Here is a 24,844-nt window from a genome sequence, read left to right as displayed (position 1 = left end):
GGATTTTTGAGCCTGATATTGGCTGCTCTCCATACTGGAATCAAACGTGTCCTAAAATTACTCCTTTATATTGAAGAGTTTTAAACTGGAAGGAATAACCAGTCGCCCTATAAACAAGTTGGGATCGTGTCTGTCTGTCTGTTGGGAATCTGGGAGCAGGAAAATACCTGCAGCGTTTGCAAAGCTACCGTAAGGGTCTAATCTCCTGCCTCCAGGCGCACGAGCAGAAGGAACTCTTAAAAAAATTAACAATTGTACAAGTTCATTAAGTAGAGGAGCCCTGCAAAACTAATCAACTGTTCTGAAGGGTGCCTCATAGCAATAACTAACAACTGTGTATCAGTAATATACAAATACATATTAAGAGCCTCTATTACCCTAAATGATATCTTTTTATATGGATTTGAGCTGTTCCCTGAGGGGTTTGCAGCCCAGCCCTGTCTGCATGCCTGAGAACCAAAGGGGGGTGGGGGGAAAAGCAGAAAAACCACATAATGGAAACCAAGTTTAAATAAATGCAGTGACATAATCTATCCAGTTCTTGGCAAGAAAAGAGCAAGTTTGTGCTTTTCATATCCGCTTTTTCAATAAGCTGTAAGTTTCCCTTTTAAGAAATGGTAATAACAAACAGCCCTGATTCCTCTCCTATTAAAGTCAGTAGCAGACATCCACTCGGCTTCCACCAAAGCACCCAGCTGAAGCATTGCCACCTCGAGCAAACCAGGACTCACCGAATAATGTTTTTCTCCTAGCTCCAGCCGATATTTGGTATTTAGAAACGCAGCCTTCGTTTAAAAAAGGTGCCAGTATAAGTGCCAGTGTGCATGGAAAGCTCTAGACCTCCTCCTCACATAGAAAACCTTGCAAATTTACTCTTTTAAAAACTGAAAACGCTAAGGAAAAAGTGCCTAATCTATTCATCTTTGTTATTTCTAAGCTGAGGACAGAGGTAGAAGAGAGAACTAAGACAATACATTGTTTTGAATTACCCTGCACTGACAATATTGTTACTGGATTTTAGGATTCTTCCGCTCCTTTTGCAGCCAAGCAATAAAAATGTGTATTTGGCACAATTCCTTTAGACACACTTAAAAAATATCCTTTAGACACACTTAAAAAATAAAATCTGTGTTATTTCATGCCAGATGTCCAGGACACAGAAAAATAAACATGAGATAATGGGACAACTCTAATGGTCTGGTATTTAAAGAAAAGACAACCCAGAGCAATATCTGTATAGTATTTAATGGCAAGTCATAGTCTCTAACATCATTATATTATTCTGTTACAGTTTTTTCACACGATGTAAAATACTCTACATTAACTGTATTTTAAAAATCCTAATTAAAAAAAAGAACACTCTTGTGACAGCAGAAATAACCCAAGGGAACACAGAAAGGGCTGTTTAAATTGCCAACTGCTATCTATTCATCTAAACTCATCACACATTCAGCCCTTCGTTTGCAGCAGAATCAGTGATCCAGAGCTGGCATACGGCACATTTCCTAATCATTCCAGTTTACACCCCAATTTTTTGGCAACACAGAGCAAACTCTGATCCAACACCCTGAGGGGATTGCTCCTGTCTTAAATCAGTCAGAAATCGCTTTATGCCCCAAACCGTGAGGATTTATAGCACTTCCAACCGGGATAAAAGCAAGCAGCAGGAAGGAGAGGGCTGGGAGCCCTCAAAACCCTCCGTAAAGCTGCACAACCGGCATCCCAGCTCTCGGGGCGGAGGTGAATTAAGCAAACACAGTGGCACAACGAGAAGCAAAGCCCAAGCGCAGACGTGTCCTCCTGAGCTGCTCCCATGTGGTTACAGGATGGAAAGGGAAAGACGTAGGATCTCTCCGAACTATCCCAAACCCTGAAGGAGTTCAGAGACTTGCGTCTGTGCGTTGGGCAACATGGAGAAGGGAGGGATGCATGACTTGAGCATGGGTTTCCCCACGGAGTAATCAATCCGCCTACAGTGAAATGAAATGGGGCAAAGGCCCAGATCTGCTGTATTTACTCTGGCAAAACTCCTCGCTGCGAGTGGTGGGAGTTTTGCCTGAATAAATGAGATTTAGGGCCCAGATAGAACCGAGATGGGAGCCCACATGTGAGAGCTCTTCCTGCAGGCGTGCAGCAGAGATCAAGGTTACCTTCCTCTTCCTCTCGGGACATGACCACGCACGGGCTGTTGCACGTCTCTACCTTTCTTGTCTGGTAAGGCATTTCTGATACCAAGTCCTCCCCTGCGTTAGGAAAACAGCAGCGATGCCTGCACTGTGTCACCACTGACATCTCGTGCGAAGGCTGAGTTTTGCATGAAAGCGACTGGCGCGAGCCAAACAAAGCCGTTTTGAGGTAGGAGCTCAGGACACAGGAATTGAATTCCTATTTGGACAGAAGTCCAGGCAGCATTCCTGCTGGCTGGGAAATGCCAAGATTTCATTCGAAGATTTCACTCTGGAAGCCCTACCTTTCCTTTTCTCACTGCCTGCAGCGTTTTTGGAGTCGCCGCATGCGGAGGAGGATGAGAAGGGATTTGCAGAGACATCCCAGCGGTCACCCTCCCAGACCGACTCACCAGCCCTGCCCTGGGGAGGGGGCGGCTGAGTTTGGACCCTTCAGCCCCTCAAATGAGCGCCCGCAGCAGTGGCCATTTGCTGGGGGCCAGCCGGCACCTCTGCCCGCACCAGCAGGAATTGGCAGTGCTGGCAAACGAGTTACAGTAAAGGAGCTCTTTAAGCCTCAGTGTTTATGTAAATATGGCTTTAACTTCAGACCCCTTGGCTTCGTGGCTGCCTTTTTATTCATGTTCATTTTTTTTTCCCTTGGCTCCCTTTGAATATACCACTATGATTTCCAGCTTATCCTTTGGGGAATATATATACATTTCATATATTCAGCTAAATGGACCATTTTCTATCCCTGTTGACCATTGATGTGTTACCACTGACTCACACCAGCAAAGAACCTGACCCAATATATTTTCTCTCTAGGTATATATTACACAGCACTACAATTCTGTAAAGCAAGCTTTGGGTGGTAGGTAGCAAACTAATCCCAGAAAAAATAAACTTGTGGAAAGGCTTGCTGCACTGAGACAGGGGCTGCACTGTGCCGCCCTTACAGGCAGTATTTCTGTATTTTTCTTCTGGAAAAGCTCCCTTAGGACACGTGAACGGGCATTTTTGGCTCTCAGCCTTGTTTCCACCTTTCCCAGAGGGGACACTTACTTGAGAGTGGTTTTTGTTAATTGTTACTTATTGCTAGAGCCTAAAGGGTCATTTAATAACTGACTGATGCTGCACCTTCTATTGATGTGCTCACAGCTGTCCCTAAAACAGACCATTTGCCCTGGGACATATTCACAGCACCTCTTTGTCACTTAAAATGCTCTCCAAGCTAAGTGGTACATTTACAGCTCAGTTGTGCCCAGGGTACATCAAGAGTTGGGAGTTTAACCGTACTAAAATCCCCTAAAATAGTAGGGTCATCAAAAACATGAGGGAAAGTTTGGCTGTGAAGCTTTGGTAAGCAGTTCCCAAGGAACAAATTTACTTAAAGCACACCCTCAAAACTGTTTTGTGCTGCTCGCTTCACCATCCCAAGGCAGGAACGGTGCTGCTGCTTCTCGGCAGGAAGTTGCTCCCCTTTCCCAGCTGGGATTTTTGGCTGTGTTGGGAACAGCCCCGTGGCCGTGGGGCTCCAACACGCATGGGACCATGGCTTTTCCCACATGAGCCTGCCCACAGACCAGCATTCAATATACCCACCAGCTGCACTGTGAGCAAGGGCAAAGATCCTCGTTTCATGTTTGCAGCACTAATGGGTGGTCAGCCCTGCAAGGAGAGGTACTGCATCACCGCAGCATATTGCCCAGCTGAGCTCCTCTGGATCCCAGCCGCCACGGAGCACCCTGCTACCCAGCTCACCCACGCCAAGGCACAACAGTGATGCAAGCACGGGGGAAGCAACCACATCTGCTTTGGGGGTTCACCCGGTCCACGCTGGGCTTGCTACTTCAAAGGCACTTCATGAGGAGCATGTGGAAGATGTCGATGAGCCAGCGCTTAAAAAAAGCACCCGTGACACAGAGACCGAGATAAGGCACAAAGCAGAGCATCTGTGCAAGTCACCAGGGCAGCATGAGCAGATATAAAGGACAGGGACAGGGCAGCCCGGCAGCTGGCCAAGATACAGCTTCAAATCTATGTGGCACTGCTCCTGAGCAATACACTTTACCAAGAAAGGCTGTGTCGTGATCCCTGACGTCTAGAAAGGGAAACTGAGGGGCAGGGAGCAGCACAGAGACTCGCCCAAGTTTGCTCAGCAGCCCAGCAGCAGAGCCGGCACTGGGATCCAGCTCCCTCCTGGCTCCCAGCCCACGGCTCTGCCCACCAGGCAGCTTCATCCACCCCTGGGTCACAAAAAGCACAGAGCAAGGAAGGAAGGCTGCCACAAAGAAATACAACACTACCAAAAAGAAGCCATGACAGCAGCAATACACTGCAGGAGAGACTTTTCTGGGTCTTCCCGTGCTCCCGCTCGCCTGGCAGTTACCTACGCTTTAGCACCGAAACACAATCTTTCTTCAGTGGCCCGATCTGCAGGTGGGCATCAACGCTCTCCAGGAAGAAGGCTGGTTTCAGCTTGCACAAGAAAAGCGAGGCAAATTGGTGGTTGATCTTGTTCTGGAACGGGTCAAACTGACCCTTGGCAAAATGGGAGACCTTGAGCTGCTGCAGGCAGGTCATCTTGGAGTCCTTGACTCCATAGAAGGTCAGGGCCTTCTCCGAGTACTCCAGGAAAACCCCAATTGTGTGGAAAAATGGCTGCTGGATGACAGACTCAAAGCCACCAAACCAGGCCACATAGTTCTGTCCATTCCACTGCAGGCAGCAGGACTTCTCGTTCCGCCCCAGGCGGCCACGGTTGTAGGACTCTCGGGGGTCAAAGTCCTCGGCGATGACACCGATGCTGACCCAGCCATCGATGAGCTCCACCTCCCAATAGTAGTTGCCCCGGTTCATGAGGTTCAAACCTAGCACTTGCTCGCAGTTGATGAACCGAGTCGGGCTCTCCGGGTAGGGGATGGGGCACAGCACCCGCTTGGCCCCTTTGGTGCCAAACAGCTGGATGAACTTGTCAGCCGTGTCACTGTCCAGGTCAATGATGAAGGCAACTGTGCAGGGCAAGAAGGAGACATGAGGATGAGGAGGGAAACAGGTAGACATCCCCCCAGCTCTCCCTGCTCTGATGCCCTGCTCCAGACTTCAGTGGTTAGCACAATCCGTTCTGAATTCTACCGTCACTCTGTCTCCTTGCTTTTAAATCCCTAGGCCAATCTCAGCCGATGAGGATAAGGAGCTGAAAGAGTTGACACTTCCCATAAGCAGGATGAATGCAGGTAACCTGGCAGAGGACAGAGTACAGGGGCTGCTGCATGAGCTCAGCCATGATACCAGACATCAGAGGATCCACCTGACAGTGGTAGTAGGAGCATTCCATAAAAAAGCAGGTTTCAGGCAACCACAACCAACCACGGCAGGGAGGGACCCCAAGAATACAGGAGACCAGCCAGGCACATGATGGCTACAAACCAACTGCTCCTTGTAGTTGGCTCTCGCTGCCCTATGGCTCCCACAGGAGCAGAGGCAACCCCCAGCGTGGGGGGCCAGTGAGAACCGCCACTGGATCCCGAACAGAGGGGATGTCCAGTGGGAACAGCCCTGGACATGTATCGCTGCTGACTGCGTTGCAGGTCTGAACCCACAGCATGTCCAAACCCTAGAGCAGCGGCACAGCACACCCTGCTTGAGCCCAGCCTTTGCTGCCCTCCCCACAGGGTGCACTGGTGCTGCTGGGGCAGATCTTGTCCACTGGGGACATCTCAGTAGGTGACCCCATAACTCCTCTAAGGCTGTGGAGGGTCATGCAGGGTGTTGGACCCCAAGCCCAGCCCTGCACCCTCCAGCCTCAGCCCCTTCTGCCCCACTGTCTCTGCTCGGCCACTGAATTATCCCTCTGCTTGCTGCTGCTGAAGCTGACCCTTATCAGGCCGCTGCTCTGCAGTAAACAAGGCAGATGCACGCACAAACTCTGATTCAATTTAACAGAGGATCCAACTTGTCAAGAGCTGCAAGGCAGCAGAAATGACACAGTACATCTGCAGCCCCCTGGCAGCTGGTCCAGCAGAACCACAGACAAGGAGGGGGAAAAAAATCACCTAAACAAATTATGACTGTTGTCAGGAAAGCAAGGAGCCTTCCTTGTTAGCTGAGCAATATTTCCTCTGGTGGCGGCAGTGCTCCTGCCAGCTGTCACCTTGGGACCAGCACAGGCAGGGCATGCGGGAAGGAGCTGGCCCACTGAGAAAGAGGAAAGGGAAGATGGACCTTAGCAACAACTGTCAAAGCAAAAGTCCTTCACTTACATTTCAGGAAGTAATCGCGGCTCTCCAGGCAGGCGGGATTGTTTGACTTGTCTGGAAATCGGGACTCGGCCAATGCTGCAGAGACAGGAACGGGAGGGTTTGCCATCAACAAAGAAACTGATGCCACAAACAAGGGTGTTAATGGAGCATCACCCCTGGCCTGACACCCCAATGCTACCTGCTGCTGTGGCCCCCAAGCCCCAGCCAGCACCCCTGGCTCCCCCTGCGCAACCCTGCCAGCTTGGACACGGGAAAGGACAGGCGTCACCTTTGCCACCCCAGGGAGGTGGGCAGGTGGGGCAAGGAACCTGCTGCAATTCCCACGGGCATCTGAGAAAACAAGAGGAGAGAGCTCAGGCTAAATGAGAGAACATGGCAGAAAGCTGCCACATCAGCTTTCTAACCCTGGCAGGTTTGGGAGACCACAGACTGCCCCCTGAAGAAGATCGTCTGTCCTGGGAAGAAAGAGTTCCCTTTCACGAGAGGCCGCTTTGGCCACCTGCCTCGTCCCGCAGAGCCCTGCCTAACTCCCAGGCTGTTTGTTGCCTCTCCAGTCTCCAGTCTCCGTGGAAAAATTCATAAAACCTCAAAGACAAGCCGTAAGCCCAGACAGGGATTGTGCAACGTGCAGCACAACCGTGCCGGGCAGCTTGCAGGGCTGGAGGGAGAGGGGCCAGCGCTTGCAGGGGCCACTGAGCCTGCAGGCATCTCCCACGTACACAGGAGGACAAGGGGTGACAGGATGAGCTCCGGGCAGAGGGGCTGGGTGAACACAAACCTTCCTCCATCTCCTGGTAACTCAGCCCATCCATTCCTTTCCCCTGCAAGTGGTCCCACTGGGTTTTGCAGGCAGCGGACAGCACATCCTTCACAGCACCCACGGCTTGGGTACATTTGGTGAAGTTCAGCTCATTCTGGAAGCTCAGAGCCGGGGAGAGGTTTTCTTCCATGGCTACTTTTAAGGCTTGAAATTCCTGAGCCAAAAAGACAGTTTCAGGAGGTTTCAAACAAGCCGAAGTTGTCTCTTGTTCCACAACCCCACCCTGCCCCAGAGGATTTGGGAACTGGCAGCTCACAGGACTTGGCCCAAGGACAACCTTGCATAAGGGAGGAGAGCACTTTCCTGCCCACGCGTTCCTGGTGCCTTTGCTCTCTTTCAAACCTGGACCCAGACCATGCCCACCTCACATGGAGCAGCATCTCCTCCCAAAAAGGTCCCTTGCTAGTCTGCCAGGAAGGGGGGGTGGCAGAGGGGCACCCCGACCTCTCGCTCTCTGCCCCCCACACCTAGGTACTCAGCTTGGGCAGCACATCAGCTTCTCCTGAGTCACAGCCAGGATGGAGGTGGGGGTGGTGGAGGAAAAAGTCTTGGCCACCCAGTCCCCCTGGGAGCAAGGAGAGGAGAGGACTGTGCCAACAGGAGTGAGACTCTGCAGGCCTCACACCCCAGGGCTCGGGCACCCAGCTCCACATGAAATGGGCCAAACCCCCGAAAGACAATGTCATCAGCTCCTTCTCCTTGCCCCATCCCACCCAGGCACCTGAAGGAAGTATATGGTGTCGGTGCTGGGGACATTCTCCAGGTTTTGCTTGCACTGGGCCAGCTTGGCTCGTCTCTCCTCCTTCCAGCGGAGATCGGCCTCGGCCTCCCCCAGCATGGAGCGCTCCCCATCCTCGATGAAACTGGCCACCTCCTTCTGGAAGGTCGCCAGGGCCTCAGAGGCTTCTGCAAAGAGCTTCTCGACTCTTTCCCTCTCCTTCGTGGCGGCACCCTGAGTGCAGGGAGAGAGAGACCAGAGTCACCTCCTGCAGGCGAGGGACACCCTTGTCCCCCACGCAGCACCCAGCTCTCAGCTCTGTGAAGTGACACGTTTGCACAAGGGCCAAAGGGGACCAAAACCCCTGTGAGCCTGGGGAAAGAAAGTGCAAGAGCTGGAAGACACCCTGGCACGGTCCTTGCCCTGTCTCTCCTTTCAGGCTGCAGATGAAAGCAACGAGAGATACCATGAGGGTCAGCAGAAATGAGGAGCGAGAATCCTCATGGCTCCTTGCCAGGGTCACCATCTTTTTACAGAGCACTTACTCCCCTGTGACCACCACCTCCACCCCCCATGTGCCCCAAAACGGCCCCTTCGCATCTGCTCCCCGGCCCAGCAGAACCATGCTAAGGGACCGAAGCCATCGCAGAGTCACCTTAATGAGCTCCACCATCTTCTTGGCCTGCGCAATGGTGACTGCCAGCTCCTCCAGCTCATTCTCCGCATCGCTGAGGAATTTGGCTTGTTGGGCCTGCGGACATGAAGGACAAGTGCTGAGCTCTGCCCCCTGACCCCAGCAGCAGGAGGCATGGGGGACCCAGCTTCATCCCTAAGTAAAACCCACAGCCCCACCTCTGACCGTGACCTTGCTGTCAGGCTTTGGGTGGAGGGTGCAAGGGGAATCACAACTTGTTTCCCTTTTTTTTCCCCTGCAACAACCAACCTGTGAACACCCCTTCTCACTCAGCTGGAAATCTAAAGGAGCAGCCAGGCTGCAAAGGGTCATGGCCAGCTCCACACTCCCCACCCTGGTCCCAGCAGAAACCAAACAAAATAGGAATTTGAAACCAAAACCATTGGGCAGTGCTCGCAGCAAGCGCAGCTAAGCCGCACACTCTCCGTGTGTAACCCAAGGCTGCAAAAAATCCACCTGGGACTGGTGCGGAAAGGCAGACCCGGAGCGCTCAGAAATGCAGCGCTGAGTCCCCTGGAGGGTTCTGGTTAGGAGGAAAGCAAACCAGCCCGGGAGCACAGGGTGCTGCGCGGCTGCAAAGGAAGCACCGTCCGAACGTGGAGTTTCCTGACAGGCTATTGTTGGCGCCAGCTATTGCCCATCACGAGGACAGGTCCCTTGGGAGCCAGGAGGGCACTACACTCCCCAACTGGGGCAGCTCCCCCCTCAGTGCTCAGCCCCCTGTGGTGCTTGTGCCCCGTGAGGGGGAGCATGTGCTTTCCCCATCCATCCTTCCCACTCCGCAGCGCGAGGGCAGTGGCAGAGAGCAGTCACAGAGGCAGTGCAGGTGCTGTTAAGCAGTGTGCTGAGGCTCAACAGCTTCTTGGGGCTGGGATCACACACACTTTCTATTTTGAGGAACTTGATGACTAATAATGCCAGAAAAAGGGTTTTCCTGCTGTCCCAAGAGCCCATGAGGATGTGGGAGCTGGCTCAGTGCTGCTGCTGTGCTCCCTGCCAGCATGTCTGCAGCCCCCAACCTCTCCCCTGGAAAAAACAACACCCTCTCACCCCCCCAAGATCTCCAGATGCCCCATGCCAATGTGGAGCTGCCACCATGCCGTGAGCCTCACAGGCTCCCACCTGCCTACAGCCCTGCAGAGGCCTCTCCCGTATTTGAGGCAGCACTGCCCAGAACGGCAGCACCACGTTGGGCTTGGAGCCCCGGCTCCCGAGGAGGCTCGTGGCTGCGAATCTAGGAGGTGACTCAGCCCCATCTGGGAATGGGAGTGACGGAAAAAACCCCACTGCCAAAACACCAGGACACAAAGGCCTGAAAGAGCAAGAGCAGCGGCCGGGCAGGCTGCCAGCGCGCTGAGAAAAAGTGCCTTGACGAAGCTGTGGGAACAAGACGGAGAAGGCGGGTGCCCCGTGACCGCGGGGGTGGCCACGGTGGGGTGTCCCAGGCGCCCTCGCCCCCAGCCCTGCACCCACGGGGACTGCGAGTTCGGCCCTGAAGTGGGACAAAACCCCATGGGCTGGCTGGCAGTGGGTCTGCCCCTCATGCCTGTCCCCATCCTGCAGGGTGCCCTGACGGCATAGCACCTTGTTCATGAGCCCCCCATGCTGGTGTGGGGAACCCCAAGGGGGGAGGGCTACAGCACCCACCCCACAGATGACATCCCACCCGTGCTACACCTGCACACCCCCCACGTAGGGACCGCGATTAGGTTCCCCGTGGGGATGTGGGTGCAGCATGAGCCCCCCAGGGGTGCTGCGCTCTCCCCACCCAGGATGCCCCATGGGCCCTGCACCCCATCGGGCACCCCCATAGCAGGGTCTCACCAGCACAGCTGGGGTAATCCCCGCGTGGGGACCCCCACGCCCCCCCCCACCCCCCGCTACCCCACGCACCTCCTTGTGCTCGCGCTCCCGCTCGAGGGGCACCACGTCATGGGCGCGATGCTCGTGGGCACGGCAGCGGGCGCAGACGCAGGTTTGCTCGGTGCGACAGAAGCCGTCGAGGGGCTGGAGGTGGCGGGGGCAGAGACCCTCCTCCAGCCGCCGCAGCGGGGCGACCAGGCGGTGGGCGCGGAAGGCGGGGGCCCGGCGGTGGGGCTCCAGGTGGGCTCCGCAGAAGGAGGCCAGGCACACCAGGCACGATCGTGCCGCCTCCACCCGCGACCCCGCCGGGCACACGTCGCACAGCACCGCCGCTCCCTCCTCCCGCGCCGCATCCTCCTCCTCGGCTCCCGGCGCCATCGGGGACACGGCGGCAGGGGACGGGGGGGACGAACCGGCGGCGGCGGCCGCCAGCAGCGGCAGCACCTCGCAGAGGGCGCGGTTCTTGCGGAGCCGCAAGGCTGCGGGGACGGGCTCCTGGCAGAGCGGGCAGCGGGCAGCCCCGCCCGCCCCGCCGCTGCCGTCGGGGGGGCCCGGCCGCTGGCGGAGCGCCCCCAGGCAGCCCTGGCAGAAGTTGTGCCCGCACGGCACCGTTACCGGGTCCTTCAGCAGGTCCAGGCAGATGGGGCAGCCGAAGGGACCGTCGGGCAGCCCCGGAGCCGCCAGCGCCAGCCGCAACGCCGCGGCGGAGGACGTCGGGGCGCTCCCGGGCGCGGTCTCCATCCCTGAGCGCCCCGACCGAGCCGGCCCCACCGCCCGCCCCGGCCCCAGCCCCGGCCCCGGCCCCGGCCCCGGCGGGAGGCGGGCGGCCACCGCGCCCCGCCCGCCCGCTCCGCCTCCCCGCGCCCGGAGCTGCCCGCTCGGCTCCCCGCAGCTGCCGGGGGTCTGCCGCCCCCCCAGCCCCGGTCCCAAATCACCCGCCCCCCGGGCAGGGTCTCACCTCCGGGATCCGCTCCTCCCCTCGCCGGGTATCTGGACCCCGTCCCCGGCATCTGCTGCCTTCTGGGAGATGAACTCCCCCCCTCGGGGGACCACCCTGCTGAGGAAGTACTGGTTCCCTACCCAGTCTACTACCACCCAAAGGATCCAGCCCACTGGGATCTGGACCCTCGCCGGGGTTCTGCTGCCCGGAGTAGCTGCCACATCTCGCCCGACAAATCTCCTATCCAGGGCAGCTGTTGCCAGTCCATTCCAATGCCCCCCAGCAAGCATCCCCTGCTCCCCGGGAACTGCTGCTACAAGCTGTTGCAACCCCACTGCCCCCCAGGATCTGTGCCCTGCCCTGTGGCCCCATAGAGGGTCCTGAGCCCTCCCAGTGCATAGGTGCAGGCGCTTTTCTGCCAGCCCTCGTGCCCACAGACCCATGGCAGCCATTCCCATGGCCAAAAGGGGCTGCAGCCCCTGTCCCCCTCTTCCTCTGGGACCCAGCAGGAGCTGGCAGGCACCTGGCAGGGATGGGGATGGGGAGATACCAAAGTGCTTCTGGTATGAGGACGTGGCTGGTAAACATGGGATCTCCAGACACCTCCTGTGCAGGGTACAGAGACAATTTTTTGGCTTGGATAAGCTCCAGGGTCCATGCCAGCCCAAGGTCCCACCCAAGGACAGGGCTGAGAGGAGGGGGTAGGTGCGAAGTGAAGGAGGAAGCACAGCAAGGCAAATCGCATCCATCCTCGAAGAAGGGGATTGATCCTTTTAAGCCCTTTCCCCCCTAAGAATACAAGTGGAAGTGAGTCATTCCCCACACGTTGCTCAGCACTTTTGAACCCAGCACCCAGTTTTGCCCCGTTAGTCCTCATCAGCATCCCTGTGGGGGTGAGAGGAGATGCCCGACCTGCGGTCTCACCCTTGGAAAAGCTTCAATCAAAGCTTTGGATTTTCTTCTGTGCCCAACCAACGCTGGGGCAGAGCCATAGGAAACCAGGTTTCCTTATCACAGTGCTATCGTAAATAAAGCACCTTCTAGTTCTCACTACCTGGGGCTGGTTCCTGTTGCTGGTCCCGTGAGGGTGCAGAGGGGCAGGATGGGGATCTGCAGGGATGGATGCACGAGCAGGGGCACCCACATCCCCCCCTACCCCCAGTGCTGCTTGGTCCCATGACTCCCACCAGCACCAAGGTGAAACCAGTAGGAAAACAGAACTTTATTGGGGAAAGCAGCTTTGTACAAAGAGCAACTGCAGCGTGACACCCTAAAAAATTGCTCTGCCATGTCTGGGAGTGGCAAGAGGGGACCAGGAAGAGGCTGGGGGAGAAGGACCTGCCTGCATGTGGGGCTGGAGGAGTACAGGGCTCCCTCTGCATTGCTCCACAGCACCCCATGGCTGCAGCACCCCCTCTGGAGTCCCCCTCACCCCAAATCTTCTCCAGGCTTGGGAGGTTTGCTAGGGATAGAAAAAAGAGGAAAAACCCAATTCTTTCACCCTCCCTATCCCACTCCCTCACCCCATCTGCAGGGACAGGCACTCACACGTGCCCCCACGCACAGTGACAGGGGACTCCATCCCCACCACGAGGGCATGGTCCTTTAGCTCTGCATGCTCTCCCCTGCCCTGTGTAATCAGCATGATATTTGCATTTGCAAATCAGATGGGTTAATTTGCATGCCTCTTCTCATCAGCTTCTGTTAAAACTCTGCACCTCACTCCTGCCTCAGCATTGGGGTCCCACTTGCAACATGACAGCCTCCGGCTGCAGCTCGGTCACAGCACAGCCTGGGGGTTGCTGGCCTGGCTAAAGGAGCAGCGTGGGGGCCCCGGCTCAGTCCCTCCGACTCAGCGTCACCGCTCGCCCCTCACACAGCCAAAAGACAGGATAGAGGAGCTCAGTGAAGACATTGTGGAACGAGTGGATGAGCTGCGTCCTCTCCCCGAGGCCGTAGAAGGAGAGGACGCCCTTGCTGTAATCCAGGCTGACCCCCAGGTTCTTATACAGCTGCCCCCGGATTTTCTCTGCCCGGCCCTTGTGCCAGGCCAGGTAGCAATCCTCAAGCACCTGCAGCCCCCATGAGCCCCCATCCAGCCCAATGTTGAACTTGTGGCCCTGCTGCTGCTCCCAGGGGAGACCATGGTAGGTCACCCCCAGGATGATGGAGTGGCTGGAGATCTGCACCTCCCAGTAGTGGTGGCCGTGGCCGTAGCCCTGCGTGCACAGCACCTGCCAGGGCTTGAAGCGAGGTCCCTGCTCCTGCTGCTCGCAGATGGCTCTGAGGCCATGCTTGGCTTTCCGGTTACCTTTTGACAGCTCCAGGTACTTGTTGGCTGTCTTGGGATCAAAGGTCAGGTTGCGGTGGTCTGGGAAGAGCAACGGCATGGATGGGGCTGAAATGCATCATCAGACCTTTACGCCCTTGGTGTGAACCCCCCCAGTGGTGGTGCGGTTTAAACTGTGAAGGGCTGGCTCCCAAAATAGAAGGGAACAAGGTGTAGCACGTTTGGAAGGGAGGGGGAGCGGGGTGAGATGCGATACCTGCCCACCCGCCTGCTGGAAGGAACGGAACCAGCCCAGAAAAGGCTGGCGAGGCACCGAGACGCGATGCCTCACGTGGTCCTTGCACAACCCAGCTCACAGCCAGCAAGCAGCAGTGGCTCCGCGGTCATTTTGGGAGAGATGTGCTTGGTTTTAAGAGCAAAAAATATGAGTGTGAGTGTGGAGAGGGGGAGAAAACCAGGTGTTAAGTGAGCAAATATTGTATTGCTGGGAGTCACTCTCCTCTGCACGGGCTGTGATAACTCCACCTGCCACAGGCACTTATCAGCCAGCAGCACCTCACCTTCCCCCTGAAACAACCCAGCTATGCTGGGTTCATGCCTGCTGCCCATAAATAATTTTTTTTGGTCCTATTAATAACCCTGAAAACATTTTGTGGGGCCTGAGGGAAGGGATCCTTGAAGGTCCCATAGGCATCAAGCCTAACAAGAGTGACATGACCAACACACTCTAAACATTATCCAGCCCTCTTCCCAACCGGGAGGAGATGGGAAAAGGAGCGTTGAGGAAATCCCTAAGGAACTAGAGTGGGATGGGGACATGAAGAACCATGGCTGGGAGCTCTAGAGCTATATCCCTGGATAGAGAGCAATGACTGCAGGCAGGACTCTGCAGGCAGGGCTCTGGACTGGTGCTGTGCCGTGCCCAGCAGCCCATAACACATCCCTCTGGGTGCTCGCTTCCCAGCTGCTGACAGTGCCTGCCTGCCTGCAGCAAGGCATGTGTCTAAATATGGGTCATCAGGAACAGGCACATCACTCCTGGCTGGGCAAGATGCCCGAAGCGGGTGAAAAGGAGAGGATGGAGAATGGGGCAAAATCCAGGGCAGCAACTGACCTGGTGCCAGGCACTGGCAGCCCGTTTCCACGGAAAACTGTTCCTAGTGCTGCTAATCCCCCTATCGAGCCCTTTCCCAGACATGCAGTGTCCCCCAGCCCATCCACCCCAGCCCTGCACCATCCTCCTCCGCATTTAGGGAGAGGGATTGGGAGAGCCAGGGAGGGAACCCCTGTCCCTGCAGCCACAACCACCCTCCTCCCAGTGAAGAGCCCAGCTTGGTGAAATCTCTGCCTGCTGAGGACCCCAGCAGGGTGCTGTCCCTCCAGACCCCTACGTGCTCCTCACCTTTCAGAAGCTGAGTTTGGAGCTGGCACTCTTGGACAGGGGCCACCACCTTCACCACTGGCCCCAGGGGATGTGCTGGGCCTGTGGAGGATGGGAATAGGCATTTTGAGTGATGACACCCAAAAACTTGTTCCTTTCTAGCTTTGATGGAAGGAGGAGGAAATCCATCTTATCCAAGCCCGGAAATGGGCACACGCAACCATGGCTTGGCATTGCCAGTGAGAACAGGTCACAGGGAAGCCACCCAGCTCATCCCCCCTCCATCAATACCCATCTGCTGATCAGTAGATGCGTGCCCCCATCCCAACCCCATGTGCCTGGCAGCTGTGTCCCCAGCACAGTGACATGGGCCAGGCTGTGGTTTGGGATGACTTGAAGCCCTTTGGGGTGGCCCTGTGAGCAGAAGGGTTACCTTGGCCAACGGGGTCAGGGGCTTTGGGGGCCACAGAGCAGGGCAGGTCCTCCAGCAGGAGCCTGGAGATGTCAGTAAGGATCTCAGCAAAGGGCTTCACCACGTCAGCCACATCAAATTCCACCGAGAGCAGTGCCTCTGGGCTCTCCAGAGCTGGGATCAGGGGGAACTCCTGCAGACAGACAAACAGATGCCCATGCACCGGCCTGGAGAGGATTGGCAGCTCTGAATCCTACCTGCACACGCTGCATCTCCTCAGCGGGTGACAGGGACATCCCCAAAACATCTGCTGTTAGGTGTGACTGGCGCACAGGGTCAGGGGACATTCGCAGAGAAAGGTCAGGCTGAGGGGAGCAGAGAGGCTGTGGCACTTGGTGTTTTGTGGACTTTGTGTTTTGCTGGCAGTGGAAGAGCCTTGCTGAGCAGTTTTGGGGTGGGAGGTGCTCCCCATAGCCCTGCAGGCAGCACCACCTGCTCCAATCCAGCATTGCCCCCCCAACTTTTCAGGGAACCCCCCCCCAAAAGCAGCCCTTCCCTGCAGCCCCATCACATTGTGGATCCAGGCTGAAGATGTGTCCCACCTGGGAAAGGGGTCAAGCACATCTCTGCTCTCACTGAAAGGGCATGGGGCCAGCAGTGCCCAGGAAGGGGGGGGGACGGACATGGAGCCGGGATAGTACCTGGAGGAAGGTCCTGTCGTCAGGGCAGGCCAGCAGGCACTGAGCCCTCTCCTTGTGCTGGCTGAGGACATCCAGGTGGTCCTTCAGGAGGTTCCAGTCCTCCCCCACACGTCCCAGCGCTGCAGCCTTCTCTTGCTCTATCCTGGCCACCGTCTGCCACTGGAAATCCTCCAGAGCTTTCCTCAGGAGAGCAAATTTGCTCAGAATCACCGATTTGAGCCCCTCGGAGGAGTTCTGGGTAGGGAAAAGCCATGAGTGACAGCGTGTTCCCAACCCATGTGCCCAGCACAGACGAGTGCAGCGTTACCTTGATGTTGCGTGTTTGCTCCTCCAGCTTCTGCATCACCTGTTCAATCCTCTCCGATTCCTCCTGGGCTTTCTCCAGGGACTCTCTCAAGAGGGCCTGCAAAGGGAAGTACCAACATCCCACAGTGCAGGACACTGCTGCCCACCTGGCCCCCGGGAGCCCTCCCAGGGCCGCAGGACAAGGCAGGGAAGGAGGCAGCTTGGAAGGGGGAGAGGCTGTGCCCAGGGTCGCTGAGGAGTGAAACCCTGTGCTGTCTTTCACCCCTTTTTCAGCTCTTTCCTGTAGATGATGGGGTCACAGTCACACATGGCACTGTTCACCTGGTACTGCTGGATTTACCCAGCTCTCCGCTGCTCCTGACAGCCCCTGGTTTCTCGGGGAGCATCCAGGTACTGGCGGCATTTCCCTGGCCAGAGCCCACGCCAGACCCTGTTCAGCTGAGGCCAGGCACAGCTCATCACATGGAGCCAAATCATGTCCCCACAGCAGGGCACAGCACAGTGGCTGCGGATGTCATGCCACACCTGAGCTGCTGTGACTCCCCCTGCTCAACCCCCCGCATCACCCCAGTCCTGCCACCCATCGTCCTACCTGCTTTTTAGCACGCTCCTCCTCGAAAAGCACCCGCCGGTGCTGCTGGCACTGCTGGACGGTGCAGACCGAGCAGATGCACCGCCGCTCATCCTCACAGTACAGCTCCAGCGGGCGCCCGTGCTGCGGGCACAGCTCGCCATGGGCCACCTCACACCTCTCTGGGCCTGAGACCCGCGCCTCACCATCTCGCGCCAGCTCCACCACTTTGCACAGGGTGACGTTCTTCTCCAGCTCTGGGCACTGCTCGAAGGCCCTGCGGCACTCCGGGCACGTGTAGCCCTCGCTGGCCCTGGCAGGTGCCTGCTCTTGCTTGCGCCAGTGGTCGCTGATGCAGCACTTGCAGAAGTTGTGCCCACAGGGCAAGGTGACAGGCACCCTGAAGAGCTCCAGGCAGATGGAGCACAGCAGCTTCTCCTCCAGTTTCTGTGAGACAGGCAATGCCATCCTACCCGTGCCGGGGAGCTGTGCCGGGGAGCTGCGCTGGGGAGCGGGGTGATGGTGGAAAGAAGCCAGTGTAGGAAGCCGGGGAAATAGAAACTCGGCTGTGCAGTGGAGGAAGGAACAGTGACGCTGAGCCCAGAGGCGGGTCAGGGCTCCGAGCCAGGCATGCTCTTAAAGAGACACCCAGTGGGTGTCCCCTGGCCATGCTGGCTGTGCCACACGCCGGGGAGGCAATGGGAGGGTTGGAGCTGCTCCCCCGGGAACAGGGAGAGCTGTGAAGTGCTGCAGGAGGCTCTGGAGAGAATGAAATGCTGCATCAAAGCACAAGGAGACACATGCAAGAGGCTGACAACATTCAGAGCAATGTACATTTTTGTGAACACGTTTGCACGGCTACATATACGATGTATCATTTGATTTCACTCCTTTTTTGCCCTTTCAGGGATCTTCCTGGCACCCTCACCTGTGCCAGGCCGGGCCCCCAGGCAGAGTGTGGCAGTCCTCCCTGGCACAGAGACCCTAGTACAGCTCTCCTGGCATCTGCCAGCCTGGGAACCAGCAGGGAGGGGCACCCACTGCTGCCGGCAGCTGCATGTCACCTCCCCCTGCAGTGACAAGGGCTGTGACACATGCCAGGAGCCAGCCAGGGCCACATTCCACCCTTGCATCTTTCCATATTAAACTACAGCTCCTGCTGTCTGCACATGCCCCCATGCTCACCCACCACTCCTTTTCCTACGAGGTTCCTTGCAACACCCGTGCGCATCAGCACTCCGAAACACAAGACAGATGTCATCTGCACAATCAGTCAGGCGGAGTCTTCTGCCCAGGGGCAGTTGTGGCGCCTGTGCACAGCACAGCTTCACCTTGTCTTCATACAGTTCAGTCTCTGGAGAAAGAGCTCCCAAGTCTCCAGGCCAGACCTTATCTCCTCACCCTCTCAGGCGTGCTATCGCTTGCGCGCACGCTCCCAGGCAGCCGAACGCTGGCAGGATGGCCTGTTCACAACAGCTCTGCAGCCTCCCCACACGTGTGGCGCAGCTTTGCTTTCACCCACGCAGGCGAGGGCAAGCGGGGAGGTCTGTGCTGCAGCTGTGGCGCTCACTGGTGGGCTGCTGGGAGGTCGGAGCACAGTTTCCATACCACAGGCAGGCTCAGAGTCACCCCTTAGACCACCCCTGGACTCAGGTGACTTGGGATCTGTTACACCTCCCTGCATGTCCCAGCACAACTTCAGCCCCCAAAACATTTCTTTGAGCCGAATCTGCAAATTCTGACCAAATATTCAAAGCTAAGAGAGGAGTGTAACACAACCTGTGTGTCTGCTGGCACAGCGGGACACCTGCGCTCCCACTATGATCACCCCACCAGCTAATTCACCCTGGCTTAAACCAGACCCCAGAACCCTTCAGGGCAGGAGGAGAGCTCAGGGAGCTCGGGTGTGTAGCTGGTAACAGCAGCGGGGGGCATTTCAGCACAATCTTAGTTGTTTGCTGGAGGCTCTTCATTTCCTGAGGAAGGGGGAACCTCAGAAAATGTTACTGGGAACAGGCAGCGGCACAGCAAGAGCATGTCGGCGTTTGGGGGTTTAAACGGGACGCAGAGAGCCCCGCAGAGCACAGCAGAAAGCAGAGTCTCTGCACAACTTGGGTACGGGACTGGCAGCAGCAGAGTGACAGGCCACCACTGCGCATTTGCCCCAACCCCTGCAGATCTGCTTTTACCCCACCTACTCCCACCGGGTACTTGCTGTCTGGGGAGCGAGGGGAAGGAGGCAGAGGTCCGCACGCTTGGATAGCTGTTGGGAGAAGCCAGCTCCACAAATGCTGACCTTGTGCATGTTTACCACCCGTGTACCTGCACTCTTCCCGTGCTACACCATCCAAGAGTGGAAAGTGACCCCAACTAAGGGAAGGGTTGCCCTTCTCCCCTGCACCCTGCTGAGCTCCCCAGCTCTGTGCCAGCTGGCTGGGACACCACGCTTTTCCCAATAAAGACAGCTCTGCCAGCATTGCTCAGAGTGTGTTTAATTAGACTCATCTCTTTAAGAGGACTGCACAAATGAAAGCTGACACAGTCCTGAACCATAGCACGTAAGAACAGAAAATCCAGGCTGGCCTGGCTCTGTTCCACAAACAGGCAAAAGAAGAACTTTGACCCTTGCAGAGAAATAAGGCAGAGCATCTCTGGGGAGCCTCTACCCTGCCACCCTTACCCATCAGCTCTGCTACAGGATCAGCAGCGAGATTTCAGCCTGGCCATGGATTTGCTTTCATCTATGAACATCCTCGTTAAGGAGCCTTTTGACCACACAGCTGCCAGCACTGCGAACTCCTGTTGCCCCCAGCGCTGCCAGCACAGGGAAACCAGGAGCCGAAGGGCTGAGACTGTCATTTCCCTCCAGAAGTGCAGATGGCTCCCAGCTGCACGGCTGTGTGAATGCAGGGGAGCCATCAGCCCCACCTGCCTGGCTGGCATCCCAGTGTACACCAGAGCACCTCCAGAGGAGTCCGGGTCCCTAGTAAATGCCATAGGTGGGCTCCTCAGTGTCTCGGTATCTGTCCAGGTACCTCAGAGGCTGCTGGCGTGGGAATTTTAACTGTGGAGGATGGTAAACGGGCGGCCGCACAAATTCAAACACAGGCTCTCTCATATCTGTAAACGGGAGATGCAGAATGTTAGCAAGACAGCTCAGGTCCAAACCCCAGGCCCTTCCCTTCACCAGCAAGGCCCCCCCATGCACACACAGGATCAGGGCTGGTCAAGCACGTCCCAGTGAAGGTTCTCATGCTGTTATTTTAAAATGCTCATTTGAAACAGCCTTTTAGAGGTTGTTTGCTCAGGCTGCTGTTAGTTTGGTGGAAGGTTCATTAAGTACCCAGCCTGTGCTGCAACAGGCTAGACCAGTGACAGGACCAAACAAGAGCCTACAGCCAACAGCTCGCTCACCGACTGTGTGCTGCCCACAGGGCCACATCCCAGCCCACAACAGGCCCCTTCCAGCATCCCTGCATGCTGCATTTCTTACTGAGAAGCTGATGGAAGATCTTAGTAACAGAGCTGTCCCACTGACACTGGAAAAAGGCCAGCCCTGCTGGCGTCATCACGTCCTCGTGCTTTCTGTAGAAGTCGAACGTGCTGAAGGTTCGCATTTTGAGGCTGTAGCTGGAAATAAGACACAAGCACAAGAGCTGAGGTGAATCTCTTTTCCTGCAGCACTCTGGTAGGAAACTACTTTCCCACATCGTCCCAGAGACTATAAAACGGGGCTAGAAAAGGAAGTCACCCAAAGAAAATCTCCCAGCTTCTCCAGCAATGTGCACATTTCTGCCCCAGGCAGGACAAACCATTTTCTTAACAGCCTGTTTTAAAGTCACAGGACTCTGCAGCGCTTGCAGGGCTGGGATTCTCGTTTCAGGTGAGACACAGACTCAAAGCAGCCCCAAACAACTGCGCAGATTAAAAAGAGCTGCTCTCCCACAGCAGTAACAAGCACATGCCAAGCCAAGCAAGTGTGAAACTGCCCAGTGAAAGCCCGAATTACCATGGCATCGGCCGAACATCCTCGCTGAAATCTATGGGGCAGTCTTGCTTGAAGAGGAGGAAGATGAAGCGATGGTAGCCAGTTCCCATGGCTGGGAAGGGGGGCAAGTAATGGCAGATCTCCTTACCCGACTTGATGTCGTTGCCTGGGATGTTCATCCTGAACACAAAGAAGTTTACTTTGTTATATATTCATTCATTTCCCTCCATTAAGACCAGCATATTCACCCAGGACTGCAAATCGCTCTGTCCTATGTTTTGACATGACATGCACTGCTTGACAAGTGAACAGATAGTGGAAAGAAAAATCACACCCAGTGATTTGAATGCCAAACAGCAGCAACACCTGGAGCTACTGCATCTTTAGGAGGATGCAGAACACAGGAATACAGAAGCTAATAGCAGAAGCACCAGAGAAAGCCATGGAACTGCCTTAGCAAATGCTTATTCCCCAGCTCTGTTGGAGATGTCTCTGCCTGCTCCACCTGGACTTTCCCTGAGCATGTTGCTCTGACGTACTCACACCAGCCAGTGGAGGTACTCCGAGTCTGTCTCTCTTAAATGTCCATCTGCAAATGCACACAAGAGAAAAAGGTGAATTAGGGACACCCTGGTGTTCGCATCAACCCCAAAATGAGAATGCCCAGACCCACTCCGAACTGAGTGGGCAGCTTGAGACCTCCTGGCATTCCTTTCCTAGCAGAAAAGTAAGTAATTCTTATAGGATTGAGCTTAAAATGAGTAGCAGAGAACTCTACAGATGTAATTCCAAGATTTAAAAGCCTTCTTGGTCAGCCAATTCACTCCACTGTGCCTTGGTTTCTCAGAGCGAACAGCATCAGTTAACCTACCTCCCAGTTAGTCTGGAGGTAAACAAAAGATAGGAGTCCGGGAAATTGTTTCCTCTACACGGTGACACAGGTCCTGTTGTGTTGCTGTCCCATCTCTCAAGTGCTAGAGATCTGGGAAGGCTACAACCTTCCCTGCATATATACTACACCCCTGCTGCACAGATACCACATCGTGTCTGGCTGTGCAGCCAAAAGAAACAGGAGCTAACCAACAGCGGAGTGACACAACCCAGTTTAAACATGTTTTTAAAAAACTTGCTACTCACCTGGATTTGTGAGCAACAAAGTCCAGAGGGAGCCTTTATCTGCCTCGTATGACACTGCAGGGGGACTGGAAGCCTAAAAGAGCAACAGGAAGAGAATGCAAATCACTCAAACAACAAGTTCCAATCAAGATAAATCAATTGTGATCAAGACCATATCACAATTTCCGTGACAAACCCCACAGACTTGGTGTGGCCAGGATGCAACATAGACTGGGCACAGCCATGCCACCAAGCCCCACCTGGAGAGCCCCCCAGAGCATTAATAAACATCAGCCTGCTGACAGACAACGATCCTGTTGCAAAGCTCTATCTTTATCGTGTCCAAGAAACGTATTTCCTTCATCATAAAGGAAATATCCTTGTAAAAGAAAACCCCCAGAACAACCAATGCCCATTAGAAGCATCTGACAGAAACACACAGGCTTCCCATGGGGTTGAGGTTGATCCCAGCTCCCCTCACGCACCTCTGACGGAGTCACCATGTTCCCATAGTAGACTGGCACGAGGTACTCGTCTTCTTGGCTGTACTCCACCTTCAAGGTAACCCAGGGGGTGAACGTGGCCCCCTTGAACAAGTCACGAAATATCCCGCAGTGCTCTGCCACACGCTGCTTGTGGAACGGGCCGCTGGTCTTCTCCCACTCAGCTCTGACTTCATCAAGAGGAATCAGCACTGCAAGGAGAGAGAAACGCTGCAGGAGGCAGCTGGGCACGCAGAGCGGCCGGGGCAGGGAGAGCAGGTGGCAAGGCACAGACCAGTCCGGAGTCGCGCTGCTCTTTCCATCTCAGCATTCTGGCGGTTTTCCTTCAGGATCTTTTTTCTTTCCTTGATTTCCTTTGCTTGCAGCCGCTTACCACGTGGTAGGCTGATATCAATCTTTGGCTCTTCTGATCAATAAAAAAAACACGTTACGTGAAAAGTGTGAATGCCCAAAATGCCCAAACACAAAACCTTTGCAAAACGTTAAGAGAGCGTGTGAAAGAGATGCAGACTTCAAGACACCAGAGACTTGATTCTACCACCTCTGCATCTCCACACTTCTGCTCCCTTCTCCCTCCCCAACTCATCACCCTCCCAGCCCCACAGGTTTGCCAGCTGGTGAGCAGGTCTGGTCTCTGAGCTGCGCAGCAGAGCAGCCAAACCATATTATTTGCTGCAGGTCTAAAGTTCTGGGCCCCAGTCTGCCTTCTCCGATACTAGTGGGGTCCCAAGGAATCACTTCGTTACTCTGCTCCACGTCTTTTGGCAGGTCCTGGCCTGCCTCCCTCCTCCCAGAAATCCACCATCCACTTCCCCTGAAGCCACTTGCAAACTTCCACATGGGAAAAGGGCCAGCCCTGTGCCAAAGCGCCTCACCAGCTCTTCACAGGGCGGGTTTTGGTGCCAACCCGTGGCCCCAACAGCATCTTCCCTCCCCTCCAGCAGCCAAACCGCGTCGGGCAGCTCCTCCCTGGCGTACCTGCCGGGGGGCTGGTGTGCTGCCGGTACGTTTTCCACCAGCGGGGCTTCCTGCTCTCCTTCTCCGCCAGCCTGAAGTAGCGAGTGAAACTGCGGTATTTTGGCAGCGCTTCCAAGTTGCTGACATCAATATCCTCGTTGGGCATCGGCCCCAGCGGCGCCGCCCGCTTGCAGAGCGCAGCTGGAAACGCAGAGAATTCCCGGTTTACATCAAGAGCTAGAAACGAGGCCGAGAGAAGCCGGGGCGGGCGGAGCGTGGGCCCGGGCCGCTGCCCACCCCCGCAGGCGTCCGAGAGCTCCCCCCTCGCCCCCCTGCCGGAAACCCCCGCCGCCCACTCGTGGGGAACCGGGGCTCCCCGGCCCGGAGCTCACCGGCCGTGCCGAAAGCCCGCCCGCCACGGACTCCGTAGAGCGCCGCGGTCAGCAAGGGCGCCGCCATGATGCGCGCCGCCATGACGCGCGCCGCCCGGGGAAGGCCCCGTTACCATAGCGACGGGGCTGCGCCGCGCGGGCCCGGCCTGGCAGGCCCCCGCTGCCATGGCAACGGGGCTGTCCCGCGCAGCGCCTGACTAGAAGCGGCCCCACGTCCCCAGGGATGGTTCCTCCCTCGCCCTGGGCTACCCCTCTCCGTCTCGCCCTTGCTCCCCTGGCCCCAGGGCAGGTCGTGCTGAAGGGGGCAGCGTGGTCCTGCTGTCACCCTGGCCCCGCTGTCACCCTGGGGCAGCGGGGAGGACAGGTGGAGCCCAGCACGACAGCCAGCTTTCTTCAGAAAAAGTCCCAAAAAGGAAAAGCTGGAGTTGCCTGTAAGCTGTGAAACACTCTGGATGCTGGGGAACATCAGCACAACGCCAGGGCTGCGCTGTGACAGCTCTGCCTTGCCTGGCCTTGCAGCTTGGCCAAACCCCCACGAGCCCCTGATGCCACAGCCCAGTGGCAGGCAGCTGCCTGTCCAGGAGCCAGCGGTGTGGCAACCAAACCCACCCCCACGATGGCCACTGCCTCCCAGCAGTGCCTGCCAGGCGGCCAGGGACACTCGCCCTGAGGGATGGAGGCCAGACAAACTGTGGCTTCACAGCCCAGGGATGGATTTCACGCTCTGAACACTCCGAGGTTGCTTTTAAAGAGGACACTTCC

At 56.3% G+C, this 24,844-nt stretch overlaps 3 protein-coding genes across 4 annotated transcripts; all 3 read right to left on the bottom strand.

Moving 5' to 3' along the window:
* Window positions 1-1,229: 1,229 nt before the first annotated feature.
* Window positions 1,230-11,293, bottom strand: TRIM47 (tripartite motif containing 47). The gene is made up of 6 exons (XM_055700597.1): window positions 10,556-11,293; window positions 8,624-8,719; window positions 7,972-8,202; window positions 7,209-7,404; window positions 6,431-6,505; window positions 1,230-5,179 (listed from the first exon to the last, which is right to left on the bottom strand). Exons 1-6 carry the CDS (start codon window positions 11,264-11,266, stop codon window positions 4,554-4,556), a joined length of 1,935 nt encoding a protein of 644 aa, XP_055556572.1. The 5' UTR covers window positions 11,267-11,293; the 3' UTR covers window positions 1,230-4,553.
* Window positions 11,294-12,672: 1,379 nt separating this feature from the next.
* TRIM65 (tripartite motif containing 65) lies at window positions 12,673-18,530 on the bottom strand. 2 transcript variants are annotated; one of them, XM_055727849.1, is made up of 6 exons: window positions 17,148-18,530; window positions 16,557-16,652; window positions 16,250-16,483; window positions 15,570-15,741; window positions 15,158-15,238; window positions 12,673-13,863 (listed from the first exon to the last, which is right to left on the bottom strand). In XM_055727849.1, exons 1-6 carry the CDS (start codon window positions 17,592-17,594, stop codon window positions 13,304-13,306), a joined length of 1,590 nt encoding a protein of 529 aa, XP_055583824.1. In that variant the 5' UTR covers window positions 17,595-18,530; the 3' UTR covers window positions 12,673-13,303. The 2 variants fall into 2 exon arrangements, with proteins under 2 accessions (XP_055583824.1, XP_055583829.1); XM_055727854.1 differs by having other exon boundaries at window positions 12,673-13,836; window positions 17,148-18,515.
* Window positions 18,531-19,597: 1,067 nt separating this feature from the next.
* On the bottom strand, window positions 19,598-24,184 carry MRPL38 (mitochondrial ribosomal protein L38). Its single transcript, XM_055727862.1, has 9 exons — window positions 24,083-24,184; window positions 23,712-23,891; window positions 23,008-23,139; window positions 22,716-22,924; window positions 22,252-22,324; window positions 21,658-21,703; window positions 21,136-21,294; window positions 20,620-20,756; window positions 19,598-20,246 (listed from the first exon to the last, which is right to left on the bottom strand). Exons 1-9 carry the CDS (start codon window positions 24,162-24,164, stop codon window positions 20,110-20,112), a joined length of 1,155 nt encoding a protein of 384 aa, XP_055583837.1. The 5' UTR covers window positions 24,165-24,184; the 3' UTR covers window positions 19,598-20,109.
* Between the last annotated feature and the right edge of the window lie 660 nt (window positions 24,185-24,844).

Source organism: Falco cherrug, chromosome 1, assembly GCF_023634085.1.
Source record: "Falco cherrug isolate bFalChe1 chromosome 1, bFalChe1.pri, whole genome shotgun sequence".
NCBI lineage: Eukaryota > Metazoa > Chordata > Aves > Falconiformes > Falconidae > Falco > Falco cherrug.
The sequence above is the reverse complement of the archived record's forward strand: the minus strand, read 5'-3'. Positions and strand labels throughout refer to the sequence as shown.